At 49.8% G+C, this 14210-nt stretch overlaps 1 protein-coding gene across 15 annotated transcripts in view; it reads left to right on the top strand.

The window, feature by feature from the left end:
- The first annotated feature begins 306 nt into the window (after positions 1-306).
- The window catches only part of RGS8 (regulator of G protein signaling 8), a 34473-nt gene continuing 20569 nt past the window's right edge, over positions 307-14210 (top strand). For 4 of the 15 annotated variants that reach the window (XM_042029698.1, XM_042029706.1, XM_042029708.1 and 1 more), the window contains exon 1: positions 13396-13484. Coding sequence is in view for 7 of the 15 variants with exons in the window: in XM_042029704.1 (XP_041885638.1) it covers positions 13108-13194; positions 13426-13484 (146 nt within the window). In the remaining 8 variants the exon portion in view is untranslated. Of the gene's footprint in view, positions 364-5227; positions 6855-12542; positions 12702-12812; positions 13195-13395; positions 13485-13733; positions 13943-14210 lie in introns of those variants that run through there. The other 11 variants (XM_042029694.1, XM_042029697.1, XM_042029701.1 and 8 more) reach the window with 11 other exon arrangements.

Genomic DNA, 14210 nt, shown 5'->3' with positions numbered 1-14210 from the left:
AAAGTTCAAGAGAAAGAAGTGCTGAGTAGCATTGCTGGTGATAATGACAAATAGTGAGGTCTCTCCTTAGAATAGAAGGGAAAAAATTACATTCAAGAGGGCTCTTGGGAAATCAGGTGGTCTCAAGCTGGCTGGGTGGCAGGAATTTTAATAAAGAGCTGTGAAGTGATTTCAGAATAGTTTGTGGTGATTTCTGATAAATTTGGGTGGATAGGTGAAGAACCTGACTGCTGTAAAACTCGTTCAGTACCTGTCTGTAGAAGGAAGAAAGGTGACCTGGGTAATTACAGATCAGTTTAATTTTCATTTGCAGGAGGAAAAAAATCCTGAAAAAAAAGCACAGATCTGGAAGGTACTGGACAGGTAAAACCATGTGGTTGTTTGGGGAAGTGTCACTCAAACCAGAGTAATGTCATTCTCTGACAAGATAAAAAGTTTTTATTACTAGGGGAGAGACACTATGTGACAAATACCAGCTTTTTTGGGCACAGTCATACTATGCCAGACTCAGGATGAAACTGAGTGCAAAATGGTTGGATGATCATAGAATCATGGAATGGTTTGGGCTGGAAGGCACCTTAAAGATCGTCTTATTCCAATCCCTCTGCCACAGGCAAGGATACCTTCCACCAGACCGGGTTCCTTAGGGCCCCATCCAGCCTGGCATTGAATGCTTCCACGGATGGGGCAGCCTGTGCCACAGCATCACCACCCTCACTGGGAAGAATTTCTTCTTAATATCTGATCTAAATTTATCTTCCTTCAGCTTTAAGCCCTTCTCCATTGTCCTGTCACCACATGCTGGTGTGAAAAGTCTCTCTCCAACCTTCTTGTAACCCCTTTTAGGTACTGGAAGGCTGCTATAAGGTAAATTAAATGGTTATTTTCAGGTCCCAGGAACATTTAATTCAATCTGGGATGGTGAATAGAAAATGTTTCCTATATTTGTGATCAAGCTAGTGCAAATTTGAGAATATGTAGTGGGAGAGGTTTCAGGCCTTGATAAATTGAGAAATGGTCATGGAAAACCTGGGAAAAGCATACAATTAGTGTGAGATGCTGTATTTGGAGGAAGCAGCCCTGCAGTCAGCAGCAGATGCCAGCTGTTGTGCCAGCAGAAGCTGCTGCTGCTGACGCTGGGTCACAAGCTGAACATGAGTCAACAAACTCGGCCTATTGTGCAAAGGCAAATATCACGCTGGGGTGTAAACCGTCATTCAGACAGCAAAACACACACTGCTGGCTCCTCCTGCTGCTCTCACCCACAATACCCAATTTGGGGGTTTGAAGCAGTGTTCCTGAGGAGACCCTGTGTGCTGCCATAATTCTGGTCTGTGCTGGGCCAGCCTAGAGCAGAGCTGTTCGCCTGCTGCCTCATGAGCCAGGTCCTAAATGGGTCTGTCTGATGCAGAAAAGCTGCTTCCTCCTGCCTGCCTGCCTGCCAGCCTGCCAGCAGGGAAGACAGAGACTGATGTGAGAGAGCAGTGGAGTGAATAAATGGGGTTCTCTTTTGAGTGCTGTGTGTGGTGCTATCCTGCCCCACACAGAGGTGACCTGGTATGCCAGTGTGCTGTGACAGTCTGTGACCACTCCAGCTTCTTTAGCAGGTGTCCATGTTTTCCAAGATGGAGAGATGCTCATACTCAGGTAGCTGTGGAAGTCCATTATTACTCTTTTTCTTGATCTCATTGCATATTTCTCTTAGTTTTTACAGTCCCAGAGGATGGCCGTGTTCCCAATACTGGATTTTTAGGGAGGTGCTATTTACACGGTAACTTGTTGCATACTGTGGGTGCTGCCTGAAGTCCACAGGACTCCTGGGAATTGCATCCACGCTGTCTTTGCAGTCAGTCTGAGCTCAGAATGGGTCTGGATCAACTCCTCTTGTCCATGCAGCTGTGGGGTCTCAGGAATATCTCATTTGGCTGCTGCCAGGAAAACAGTGTCTATGCAAAGGCAGGTGATGTAACATCCTGGAATACAACCCTCTCTCTGTGGGTCACCTTGTTTGGACATATTTGGTCATGTGTAAGGGGACTGCAAGATATGCAGAATTTGGGCAATAAATACAGATCTATGGCTTTAAACCACAGCAGACAGGTAGGTTTTAACAAGATACTAGACTAGGCTTTAGAATGCTTCTGCCTTCCTCTCCTTAAGATATCCAAAGAATCTTTTCTGGCTTTGTAGCATTGCCAGGAGCAAGAAGGGTTGGTCTCCAATGCTCCCTGCAGCAGATCATTAACAGTGCTCAGTTGCTGTCTTCTGCCTCCGTGAGTATTTCCTGGAGAGTTTTCAGACCTTCCCAACTCATGGCTATTTATAAGGGACTTTCTGCTGGCTCCCAGCGTGGCTCTGGGTTTTGCTGGGCTGCACTGATGGAAATGTGAAAGATAAATTAAACTGCAGGTGCTTAGTCAGAGCTGGCATGTGGTTTTCCAGGCATGGGAGCCAATTCTCAGGCCAAAGTGTCTGCACTGTGTTTGGCCAAGTGTCTGGATGGTGGCCAGTGTCATGAGAGCAGTTAATTACAGCAGTCTGGGCAGTGAACAGGCATCACTTGCTTCTTGGCCTCTCGTTCTTTGCCGAATTGTGCTCGTGTCACACTGACTTCCACGGGGGGAAAGACACACGTGTCCTTTCTCCAAGTGCACTGGTCTTTGAACAGAGGCTCAGCAGCGTTCCCAGATGTTAGTTTAGCAATGCAAGGGCTAAACAAACAGCAGCAGGTGGGATGGTCCCCGTTGTTGTGCTCCACAAAGCCGGAATACGACTCCAGAACACGTTTTGCAGAGTTGCTGCTCACAGCGGGTTGGTTTGAGTGATCCAGGAGGAAATGAGGGAGCAGCAGGATCGCTGTTGTATCCTTTCAGTTCTGATTAGGAAGGAGCACTGGAAGATGATGGCTCACCTCTGAGCTCTGTGTGCTGCTGCTGCAGCAAGGGTAAATACAGAATCAATAGCAGGTTTTAGAACACTTTTTTTTTCCCCAAAAAAATGTTTTGCCAAGACTGTTGCTCCCAGGGGCATTTATTTTAGGAGAGAGGTTATCTCAGGAGTCATTTCACAAGAGACTTCTCTTTTATGTGATGTTTTAGCAAGAAAGACCTTCTCCAGAGACTGAGCTTTCTCTCAGGGGATTAATGTTTTGCAGAACATTTCCTTGCGTGTTTCAAAAAACCAATTTCTGTCCCCATTTATTTGATAACAACACCTCTTATCAGTGGTAGCCTTCAGTCTGTGATACGGTAGCCTCCCTCACTTTCCAGGCTGGACTTCAGGTGGACAGGAGTCATCCTGCTCTCTGCAGCCAGTGCCTGTGATCAGTGCTGCCCTTGTCTTGGGCTCTACTACAGGCACTCAAAACCCTGGGTTACGAGGCTTTCTGGAAGTCTCATCCCTTGCTGCTTTAGGATAAATGTCCAGGAATATGGCCCCAGTCTCAGGGAATAGTGGAGCCAGAGGCCACAGACCCATCCACAATTCAGTCCTTTTTCTCTTTGTTTCCCCACAGGAATGACTTTGCCTTTGCTGCTATTTGCAAGCCCATTAAAGCACTTTCCCAGAGTCCCAGGGTGACAAATTCAAAGCCAAAGAAGGAGCGGTGTCGTGCTGTTTCCCGCCAGCACTGCCACATGATGATTTCTGGATCTGAAAGACCTCTTAAGTGCAGGGTTGTCTGAAAAACCCTGGAGTGACTGGCTCTGGGGTTTCCATTCCAAGTCTGGGGATTGCTGGATTCACAACCTGGTTTAAGTAGGGCAGAGAATGTGAGTGGAAGGGGAAAGAAATATCACAGCCCAGCTGTCACAGGGGGACCTGTCTGCCCCTGCAGGGGCCGGACTTCCTGAGGTGGATCCAAGCCGTCAGGCTTCACAGCCAGGACGAGCTGCTAATTTCAGTCGTGGCACTGCCCCAGCTGCCCTGCTTGGAAAAATGCTTGAGTTTTGTTTGTGCACAAGGGAGTCGTGTTTTGCGGGTGCCCCATCCACCACAGGGGACATCTCTGTGAGCAGAGGGCCAGCACTAATGCCATCCTGTGTGGCTGGGAATGAATTCACCCTTTATTCCATGCTCTCCATCCCTGCTGGGCCCAGAGCCCTGCCCCGCTCACAGGCAGGCAGAGATACTGCCATTTGCAGCTCCACACCCTCGTGCCTCTAATCTGGGACAAAACTCGGGCCATGGAGCAGCAAACACAAGACCTCTATTCTTAGTCTGGAAAGCCTAAAAGCTGGTTCTTTGGGGTGTGGGGCAATGAATATGCAATTGCTGGAGCTCTCACAAAGCCCTGAGCTGGGAGCAGATGCTCCTCTCCCATTGGATCTGTAGCCTTTGCTGCAGCTTTTCACAGTTACATAAATATGGCCTATTTTCCCCTCACAAATTAACATCTTGCTTGCTAAGTTTAGGCTTTTGCATGCATACAAAACAAACCTGCTTTTTCACATGCAGCTGGAAATCCCGGGTCACCCAGGGAGAAGCTGTCCCTGCCCCTATAAAGCTGGGGGCACCTTCACAGTGATGACAGACAGTGACACTGACAGTGTCCCCTTGCAAGTCCTGGACAGCACATTGCAAATCATCTGAGGGGTCTTGCCCTTTTTTCTTCCCTGTGAGAGAATCAGACCCTAGCCTACGAGGCTGCCAGAGGGTCTGTCCTCCTGCAGACTGGAAGTTTGGCTGCATGCCTTGGGGCACGGAGCAGACAGCTCCTCAGTCCCCACAAGACAGATGTGGGGATTATTTTCCCCAAAGATGGTTCTTGCCCACCCCCCCCCCTCAGTGTACTGGGAGATGGCACTGCAGTTTATCCCCATTAAAAACAGCCCTACAGAGAACGGATGTCACTTGGAAATCCCTGGGGTCTAGGAAAGCTGTGCATCCTCAGACTCCTGGCAGCTTTGTTAGGGATTTAAGTAATACAGATGCAGAGACCTGCAAGAGAGACGCCCACACCCCCCTCTGCAGTGGTATTGCTCCGGATTTTAACATCCTAAAGGGATCCAGCTCCCCAGCACCACTGGGATCTCTCTGGGATGGAGAAACAATCATGATCTTGATATAGCATCAAACCTCAGCTTCTCGCTCCTCTTGTGGTGGGAATAAGGATGGGATACCTGGTTATAGACCCTGAAGTGATCATCCCTTGGGTCTTGTATGTGCTGCTCCAGGCAGAGGAGCCATCCACAGCTATCGATCCACAGCAAGACCTTTTCTATTGCAGGGCTGATGGAATGCTGAGACTTGAAATATGTTCTGACAGCTCCTGGCAGAGTGACCAGTGAGGGGGAGGTTTCCTGGGCCTGGGTAACATCCATCCTGAGGCCAGTGGAGCAGGCAAGTAATCAGGGTACTAGATTTTGGCTCAGTAGGACTGTTCCTGTCCTCTGCTGTAGGAATGCATGTGTTCCCAGGTGAGTCTTGAAGGTGTGGTACTGAACACTGAACACAGCCACTCAGAGATGGGGATGGGCCTGGTGTGCTGCCAGGTTAACTGCTGGGGAGGATATTGACTTGGAAATTCTGTGCTTGTAATTCCATGTATATCACCCATTGATTTCTATTAACAGCAGTCCTGTGGCTAGAGATCCATGTGTCTGCAAACACCAGTGGGAAACCTTGGAGTAAAACGGATGACTGGGGGTTTTGGGGAGGGTATAATACTTCAGGCATCTGACTTGACTTTCATTTTAATCCTTCTGACTGAACTGAACTCCCCCAGGCAAGACACAGACCCTCTGAGTGGCAAAGCACTGGAGAAAAGGAGAGGAAGAGGTTTGGGAGCTTTCAAAAAGCTGAAAAAGGCATGAAGTACAAAGCTCTCACTTTCTTCCAGAGGGGCACATGCTTCTAGCATGTGATGCTTTAGAAAAATAAAACCTGTGGAGTGAGGAATTGGTGCCCCTTTGGGAATGATTCTGGCTAGATCTCTGGATCCCACCGTTTTGGGTCTGTCATTGCAGCAGAGCAGCAGTGTCAGGGACTGCAGGCAGCTCTGCCAGCAGCTTCCTGACAGGATGCAAATGGGAGTTGTCATGGCTGGAGTGTCTTTCAACCCCCTCAAACAGCCCTTCCAGCCCTTTGGATCTGTATCAGCACGACCCAGATAATGGGGATGAGGGGGAGGCTGAGCTTTTCGCAGTGCTGGTGCTTTGGGGATGTGCAACCCACTTTCTGTCCATCTCCATGTAACACCTCTCTCAGAGCCCTGGGTCAGGCCAGTCCAGTGCCATCCCTTGGAGTCCCGGGGGAGCACTGGGCTTGGGGATATTGTGAAGTTCAAAGGAAGAAATGAGTCATCCATGAAAAGCTGAACTCTCCATCACTGTGATCTCTTCCTGCCCTCTAGCACAGCTCTTCCGCTCCCAGGTAAAAGCAAACAAAGACCACAGAGTCCCCTATGCCCAGGCAGTCGCTTTCCTTGCTCCGATGGTGTGTAAGACCCTAATCTCTTTCCTGTCCCTTTCCCCCATGCCCATGGTCAGCAGCAGATGCTGGCGAGTTCTCCATGGGCAGCAGCCAGCCTGCAGCAATAATGAGAGCAAGTCAGGCAGTGCCATCCTATACAAGCCTCTGTATGCTCTGTGTGTGTGCATCTGCGAGAGCTCCCGCTCTCCCTTCTCCCCCTTCCCTCTCTTTCCTAACCCCCCTCCTTCCACCAGCTCTTGTTCTTTTCATGAGACGCAGGGCTGGGGAGCCGGGGAAAGTGGCACAGTGCTGCTGCTCCTGCGGAGATAACCGTGGCTGGGCCGGGTCCGTTGCCCTCCCCGATGCACTGGGACTCCGCAGTTTCTCAGAGCCCCAACCAGCAGTGTCCATCAAGCACCAAAGGCCACATAGCTTCAGCACAGGTAAGAGCCAGGAGGGGCTTGGAAGGTGATGAAAGGCCCGGTGGTACTTCCCTTGCCCTGGGGCAGGAGGGATTTTGAGTTGTTCCTGCCCCAGTTTCCTGCGGGGAAGGAGGGCTCTTCAGGCAAAGTGGGAGGGGAAGGGTGCTGCTCGGATGTCATCCCTATTTATGCCACTGCAGGGCTTCTCCCCGTGCATTAATCCTCCCGTGGCATCTTATGGATGGTCAAAGGGACACAGACACGGCTTGTTTTTAATTAGCAGGCAGGGAAAGAACAGCGTTTCTTAGTCTCAGCCCAGCCCTGACTGGGGAGGAGCCGGAATGGTTCTGGGATGATCTCAGTTGCAATGGGATTAGCACTAGGCCTTTGATGCTGGGAGAAAACATCAGCCTGTGCTTGTGCCTGCACCTCTGAGATCTTAACCATCTTGGCATCTTCCCCCCCTGCTTTGCTATTATTGTGGTTTTTAAATGGTGGATTGTGTTTGCTTTGAATATTTCGGTATATGTGACATTGTGACTAATGCCTGGGCTGAGCACTGGGGCTGACCTGGTTAAAAATAAAACTAATTGGAGCGAAAAGAGACCATGTTGGAGGCAAGAGAGAGCTGCACTGATCCAAGGCTGGAGCAAAAACTTGCAGATGGCATGGGCATGTGCACTCTGGGGGAAGAACCAGCTGAACTGGGGGGGCTCATTTTCCTGCTGCTGTGATGGTGGGGCTGCTGTAACTCATGGAGACTCCCACAGTGGTGAGGGTCAGCTCTTTGCTCTCCCATGGGTGGAGCAAATAAACCGTTTTTTTGGCACAGCTGACAAATACGAGGGGCCTGTTGTGTTGGCATCTTCTCCCCGTGGCTGATCCTGGCTGCTGTGCCCCATCGAAGTGGAATGCCGTTGCATTCCTCCATCTGGGGAGCCCACAGGTTGCATAATAAATGGGCAGAGCTTCCTCTGTCCTGCTATGTTGCCCTTCTCTTGTCCCTGCAGCCCCGAGAGCAGCGCTGGGACAAGCCTGGCCTCTAGCCCTGCCCCCCTTCCATGCGGCTCTGGGGACATTGCCCAGGCCTTAGGGCTGGGCTGGCTCAGGCTTTGGCAGAGCTCAGGGAGCATCTCTCTCCAGTCTGGCAGGACACGGGCACTGATGGCAGCCACTCTCCCGAGGAGAAATTAGTGCTGGATGCAGCAGACATTTTTGTGAGAGAACCACCGTCTGCTGGAGAAAGAGGACGAGCTCATCTCACTCACCTAATTTATATTTTAGTTAAGGCTGCAGCAGAAGCCTTCAGAGACGAAAGAGAAATCCCAGCTCACCCTTGTGGCTAACCCTGTTTGTATTTCATCCTACAAATACCCATTCAGCCGCTCGTGTGTTTAAAGTTAAGCACGTGCTCAGGTGCTTTGCTGTGGTGGGAGTGACCTCCCCGTGGCACAGAGAGCAGTTAACGGCCCCAGGAAATCTTTGCTGTGGGATCTTGATGCCCTGCAAGCCCCAGTCTTTGGAATAACATCGATAAGAGCAGAGCAGTGTAGACCTTGTCCATCATAAATTAATTTGGGACTGCAACCCCGAGGTCTCGGGTCTGATTTTTAACACTCAGTAAACAGCTAGTTTGCAGTACTCAGCTCACAAAATGCAGGCTTCTTGCAAGCACCTCAGATGATGTCCCAGCAGAAAATTAACCCTATCTGTCAGCAAGCCTTGCTCCCTGACCTGTGCCGAGCATCAGATCTCAATCAAACCCTGCGAGGGACGGAGAATCCATGGCAAGGGATCATTGTGGAGCTCTGTCTGTCGGGGTGGATCTGTCCCAGCTTCCCAGCCATGCACAGAGCTGCATTCCAGCCACTGCCATATTGACAGCAGCAGCGATGCTGAAAGCTGGGAGGACTCCAAGGCTGCACAGAGCAGCTCTGTGTCAACTCCAATCCTTTCTGCCTCCCTGCTCCATGCTCACAGCATCCTCCACAATGCACAGGCAGAGCCATAGCACGTTCCTTTCCATGGAGCTGCTCCTGGGCATGGCAGCTCATTTCCTCAGAGAACAATTATGAAACTGTAATAAAGTGCTTTAAAGGGAAAATTCTTCCCTTTGATTCCTGCCTGCCCTTCTCATCCTGGAGCTTCCTGCCCTGCTTTGCTGTTGTTTTTGTGTCCTACCTACCCGGAGGAATTTGGGAGGGAGCAGGGAGCACAGGCCAGGAGCCGTCTTGCAGCAGAAGCATCTGTTCTGCTGCAGCAATCGCTGTGCCCAGGAGCCACAAACATGGCCAGGAGACAGTTTTATCATTGACACAGGAGAATTTAAATAGCTGCCATGCTTTCGAGCTAAGCCACAGCCACAACTGTGGATCTCACTTTACGTAACTCTTTTTTATTTTTATTTTTACATTTTATTTTTGAACATATTCTTTCATTTTCAAGGGCAGTTTGATTCAGAAGGAATTTGCTATAAGCCTACTGCACAGAAGCTTTCGAAAATATTATCCTGTAAAAACCCCATAATTCTCTTTATCTGCAATTTAATTGCCTTGCCTTGCCTTGTAGAGCACGTGCCGTGGCTTCCCCGATCAACTCCCCATCCAGCTCCATGGTCTCCTCACCTGTCCCTGAAACTCTGGCTCCCCTGTTTCACCTTTAAGGATTTCCTCCCTGCCAGGCCTGAGGTGGAGAATGATTTGAGGTTTAAGATGAATAGATAAATTAACTCCTTAAAAACATTCTGAGGTGCATCTGTGGATATTTCCTGGTGCTACTGGAGATCTCTTTTTAGAAAGGGCTTCAGTTTGCAATTAATATAAGTATGTGGTTTGTTTTGTAGTTTAGCAAGTGATCTACACCAGCTATAATTCCTTCCTTCCAAGGCAGTCACCTTGTGCTGGACGAAGTGTGTTTTCAGACAAGACAGCAGGGCAGCCTGGCACAGTGAACAGCTGGATGAAAGTTACAAGTAATTTCCTTCCAGGTTTAATTGCAAATGGTAGTGGAGAACAGCAGACTCTGGAGACTGATTGATTAATTGCTAATCTGAATTCCTGTGGGGTGGGGCCCATATAGGTACCATTCTGGATTATGGATAAATTTTGAATGACTATGAAGGAGATCAAATGATGCTTTATTCCTTTCAGTAGTCCAGCAAAAGCCCCAACCCCCCCTGGGTTGCAGCAGTGTGGCTGCAGGTTTGTGGCTGAGCTTAAGGCAGGCTTTGCCGCTCACCTGGATTCCCAGAGCCAGGACTACTGTGGGAGGCAGCCAGCCTCCTGTAATTGGCATTTTGCAGTGACAGAGCCTACACAAAATCCCAGAATGGTTTGGATTGGAAGGAACCTTAAAGTTCATCAAGTTCCAACCTCCTGCCATGGGCAGGGGCACCTTCCACTGGTGCCACAGAGCATCCTCTGGAGGGATCTCAGAGGCAGCAGGATCTCATGAAAACACATCAGGGAATGATTTCACCTGTGGGGATGTAGCTGCCCAGCATCACAGCAGAGTGAAGAAGTGCTTTTCTTGGCAGGAGGGAAAATCCTCTTGGACCAGCAGGTTGTGAAAGCTCACCCCTTGAATGAGTCCCTTGGAGCACAGTACCAACAAGGAGAGATGCGGCCATGGACCCAAGAAAAATCATGAAGTAAAAGCAAGCACAACCCAATGAAGTTCAAAGTGTGGCAGGGATCACTGTAAATATGACAAGACCATGAAGTTGGAAATGAGAAGTGGAAGCAATAGCAGCAGGTCATCAAACATAAAATAATGGTACCCCAGAGGGGCAGCAAACCCCCAAGGATACAGAACAAGGGTGAGAGGACAGGGAGAAGTCTACTTAAATGTCAAGGTAAAGGGGTTAATTTAAGGCAAACCTACAGCCAAGCAAATGAGCCAGTCAGTGTATGCATGGTCTGGTCTTCCTGCTCCAAACAGAGAAGGGTGCTTGGCTGCCAGCCCCTGGAAGAACATCCCTGCATGTGGAGAGGCAAAAGCCGCATCACCACCAGCCAGAGCTGCCTTCCTGGTCCTGCTGGATGTGTCAGGACAGCTGAGGTGTCTTCAGGCCACACAATTACCTCTCATTTGGTAGAAACTGGGATCAACTGAAGCTGGTGGAGCTATTTGGTCTGGATGGGGTTTTTGGATAAAAACCATCTGAGTAATGATCAATGGTCAAAACAACTGGATTAGGCAGGGAGGGGTTGAAAATAATGGGGAGGGTGAAAAGGACCCTGGAGAGGGAGGTTAACATGTAGGGAACAGGCTGGCAAATTCCCTTCTGCCCTCCACAGTGACAGCCAACACTCCCAACACTGGACGTGTTCACTGCTTGTGTGTTTGCTGCTACCAGGTCAGGAGGAAATTGTTTTGGAGCAATTTTTGGAGAGATTTAAATTTTTGTATGGGATTCAAGCCTAATATCAAAATGAGTTATTTTATTAAAAGCATTTAAATAGAAACTACAGAGCGGTCAGAAGCAGGAGGGCTATTTTAGAAGGAATTTGCTATAAACCTACTGCACAGAAGCTTTCTAAAATATTACCCTGTAAAAACCCCGTAGTTCTCTTTATCTGCAATTTAATTACATTTCCCATAGTGTCTTTGTCAGAACAGTTCGCTTATTCTTGTTCTCTATTAACTCACACCTGCCCTAGGAAACTAGAAAGAAAAATTGTTGGCATTCAGAGTAATTTGTGTGTTATTCAGGATCTCACTGAGCTCAGAAAAAGGGTCTAATGAGGTACTGGAGAAATAGGAATTGGGGGTCTCATACTGTTGATGGCTATGAGATGGCAATATCTAAAACTGGTGTAAAACCAGAGGGAGAAGTGGAAGCCACTCCCGTGATCCAGTGATTTGTCCCATTCAGTGTAGTGGACCAGAGTTTGATCTGTTTGGGACTGCAGCAAAGTCTCAGAGTATCTGAATAATGGAGCAGAATCATCCAGAGCTTTTTGGATTGAACATTTTAGTGACCTCCTCCAGCCCACAGTGTATGTGTTGTGAATGAGAGCTGAGGGATGTCCTGGGACTGTTATGAAAACCTTGTCACTTGTGACCCCCTGCAGTGCCCAGAGGGAACCCAGGAGCATGGAAATAACATACTAAACCAAAAATGACGTATTAGAAGCTAAATTTGGCTTGGGTTTTGGGACAAGGGCTGCAGCTGACTGTTACTTAACTTGCACAAACCAGCCTGTGGTAGCAGAGGCAGAGGATGAGCCTCAACCTTTGACTGTGGTTTAGAGGAGGTTTTGCTGGCCGCAGCATTTTTTCAGTGCTTGTTTTCTGATAACTGGAGATGTGATTAATCCCAGTCAGGATGACCTGGGCTTTGCCATGAGAGGGATAAGAACAAGGCAAACATTTCCATGCCATGCTGAGCTGTCAAGGAGGGGATCCAAGCTGAAGGAGAGCTGGGATCTTTGCTGCAGTGCTGCTAAACCCTGTGGTTTTGTAGGAGGTTTTGCAGGACTGCCTCTCCCCAGGAATGGCGCCTGGTGATAATGTGCTATCTCAAGGCATGCTTGCCAAAGCCAGCAGTGTTTTAGCAGAGAGGAAGGTGACTACAAGTTTCCAAGGAAAAGGCAGTGACTTGTTAAACTGGAGAGGACTTTTTTTATTATTATTTTTTTTTAAGTCAATCAGCTTTGTCAGGATCAAAAAAGCAATGGAGATCCCACAGCTTGAGCTCTCAGTGAGCTCTCAGTGACCCCCATCAGCGCCTGTGCAACACCAGGTGTTGCCACTGGTGGCTGTGCTGAGCCCAGAGCTGGGGGGCTGTTGGTGACATGGGTTAGGTTGTTGTTAGAGCCACCGGGGTGCCCTGGACATGCCATACATATTCTCTGGAGGATGAAGGTGGGTGCAGGAGAAAAAAGGGGGATTGGAGCCCATACATAGGGGGGAGGGCACTGAGGGAGCTTCCAGGGATGTACACACCAGGTGAGAGAAGGGAAGGTGGGTTCAGGGGGTCTGCCACGTCACTGGGTGGATTTTTGATCCTGTCATCCCATGCCCAGCAATAAGGTTCTTCTTTGCCTTGTGTCAAAATCTTCCTTGGCCCTGCTGACACCTGGGCTCTTTAATGAAACTCTTCCATCCCTTCTGTCTGTGACAACTCCTGGAGATAAGCCATCTGAGGGCAGCAACCTTCCCTAAAGCTCCGAGCAGCCGTTCACAGCGAGGCGGGCGGGTGCTTTATTCCAACGCAGCGAGGGTGACAAAAGCGAGCGCTTTCGCAGGCATCCCCCCTCCCCGCCCCCAGATGCTCCCCGGCAGCCTTTGGCATCCTCCGCCCGTGCGCGGCGGTCCCCCGTCCCCTCGGGGCGAGAAGCTGGGCTTCTGCTGCCAGGTGGGTGAGGCGGGGATGCGCTGGGCTCCGGAGAAGAGCCGGCGCTGGGCGCTGGGAGCCGGCTGCGCAGCCTGGCTGGGGCTGATGCGAGAGCGGCTCTGAGCTGCGCTGCTGCTGCTGCTGCCGCTGCTGCTGCCCGGGGAAAGGTAGGGAAGGGAGGGGTGTCGAGATGTGACTGTCACACCGAGCAGGGGGCTGTCTCTGAAGAAGACCGCTCTGCTCTCTCCCCAGAGCTTCTCTGACCACGCTGTCGGCACAGACCCCCCGGCAGAGAGGACGGGTCAAAGGCAGTGAGTATCTTTTTCGCAGTGTCTGCAGTGCCTCTGTGTTCTTTTTTTCCCTGGCTTTCTCTGCATGTGAATAGATGGTCTTAATCTCCTGAACCCCCTGAGAGATCTAATGGTTTGCTGTTTTGTTTGTTTGTTTGTTTGACCTTCGTGCTGTTTATTTTCTTGTACTGGGATGGCTTCTTTATCTTTGCTCAGGTGGCTTGATAACCTGAACGTCCTAATCACACCCCTCCCTTTCTGTCTCTCAAGGAGAAACCCCCAAAACACATCCATGATGAGGCTGGCAATTCTCCTTGACCGGGTTCCCTTTATAGAAGGGGGAGGTAGGATGAAGGATGGAGCAGGAGGAAAATCCCCTCAACAGGACCTTTATTGCAACGCCTTTACCAGACGCCACAGCTTACATTTCAAAGTCATAACTGACTGGCTTTATTTGCAAACAGAGGAAACATCCGTGGGTATGTCAGCCAAGCAGTGGGATTGCCTTCACGGGAAACACAGGTCCCAGCACCTGTGAAGTTGGATGGACTTTGGGATTTTAGTGAAGTTGGGTGCTGCTCAGCAGTGCAGGTGGTTACTGTAAGGGCTGAGTGGGTGGGAGTGGGGGTGAGCAGAAGGCTCTTTCATAACAGTACCCCAAAATTCAGGCTGCTGGAGGAGGCTGCAAGGGAGAGAGCACCCAGCTCCACTTCCAGCTGTCACCTTGGAGCAGCAGTGGGAAAGAGG

The sequence above is a fragment of the Corvus kubaryi genome, unplaced genomic scaffold (assembly GCF_017639235.1).
Source record: "Corvus kubaryi isolate FWS band 111438036 unplaced genomic scaffold, C.kubaryi_AGA036_p1.0 37334, whole genome shotgun sequence".
Classification (NCBI taxonomy): domain Eukaryota; kingdom Metazoa; phylum Chordata; class Aves; order Passeriformes; family Corvidae; genus Corvus; species Corvus kubaryi.
The sequence above is the reverse complement of the archived record's forward strand: the minus strand, read 5'-3'. Positions and strand labels throughout refer to the sequence as shown.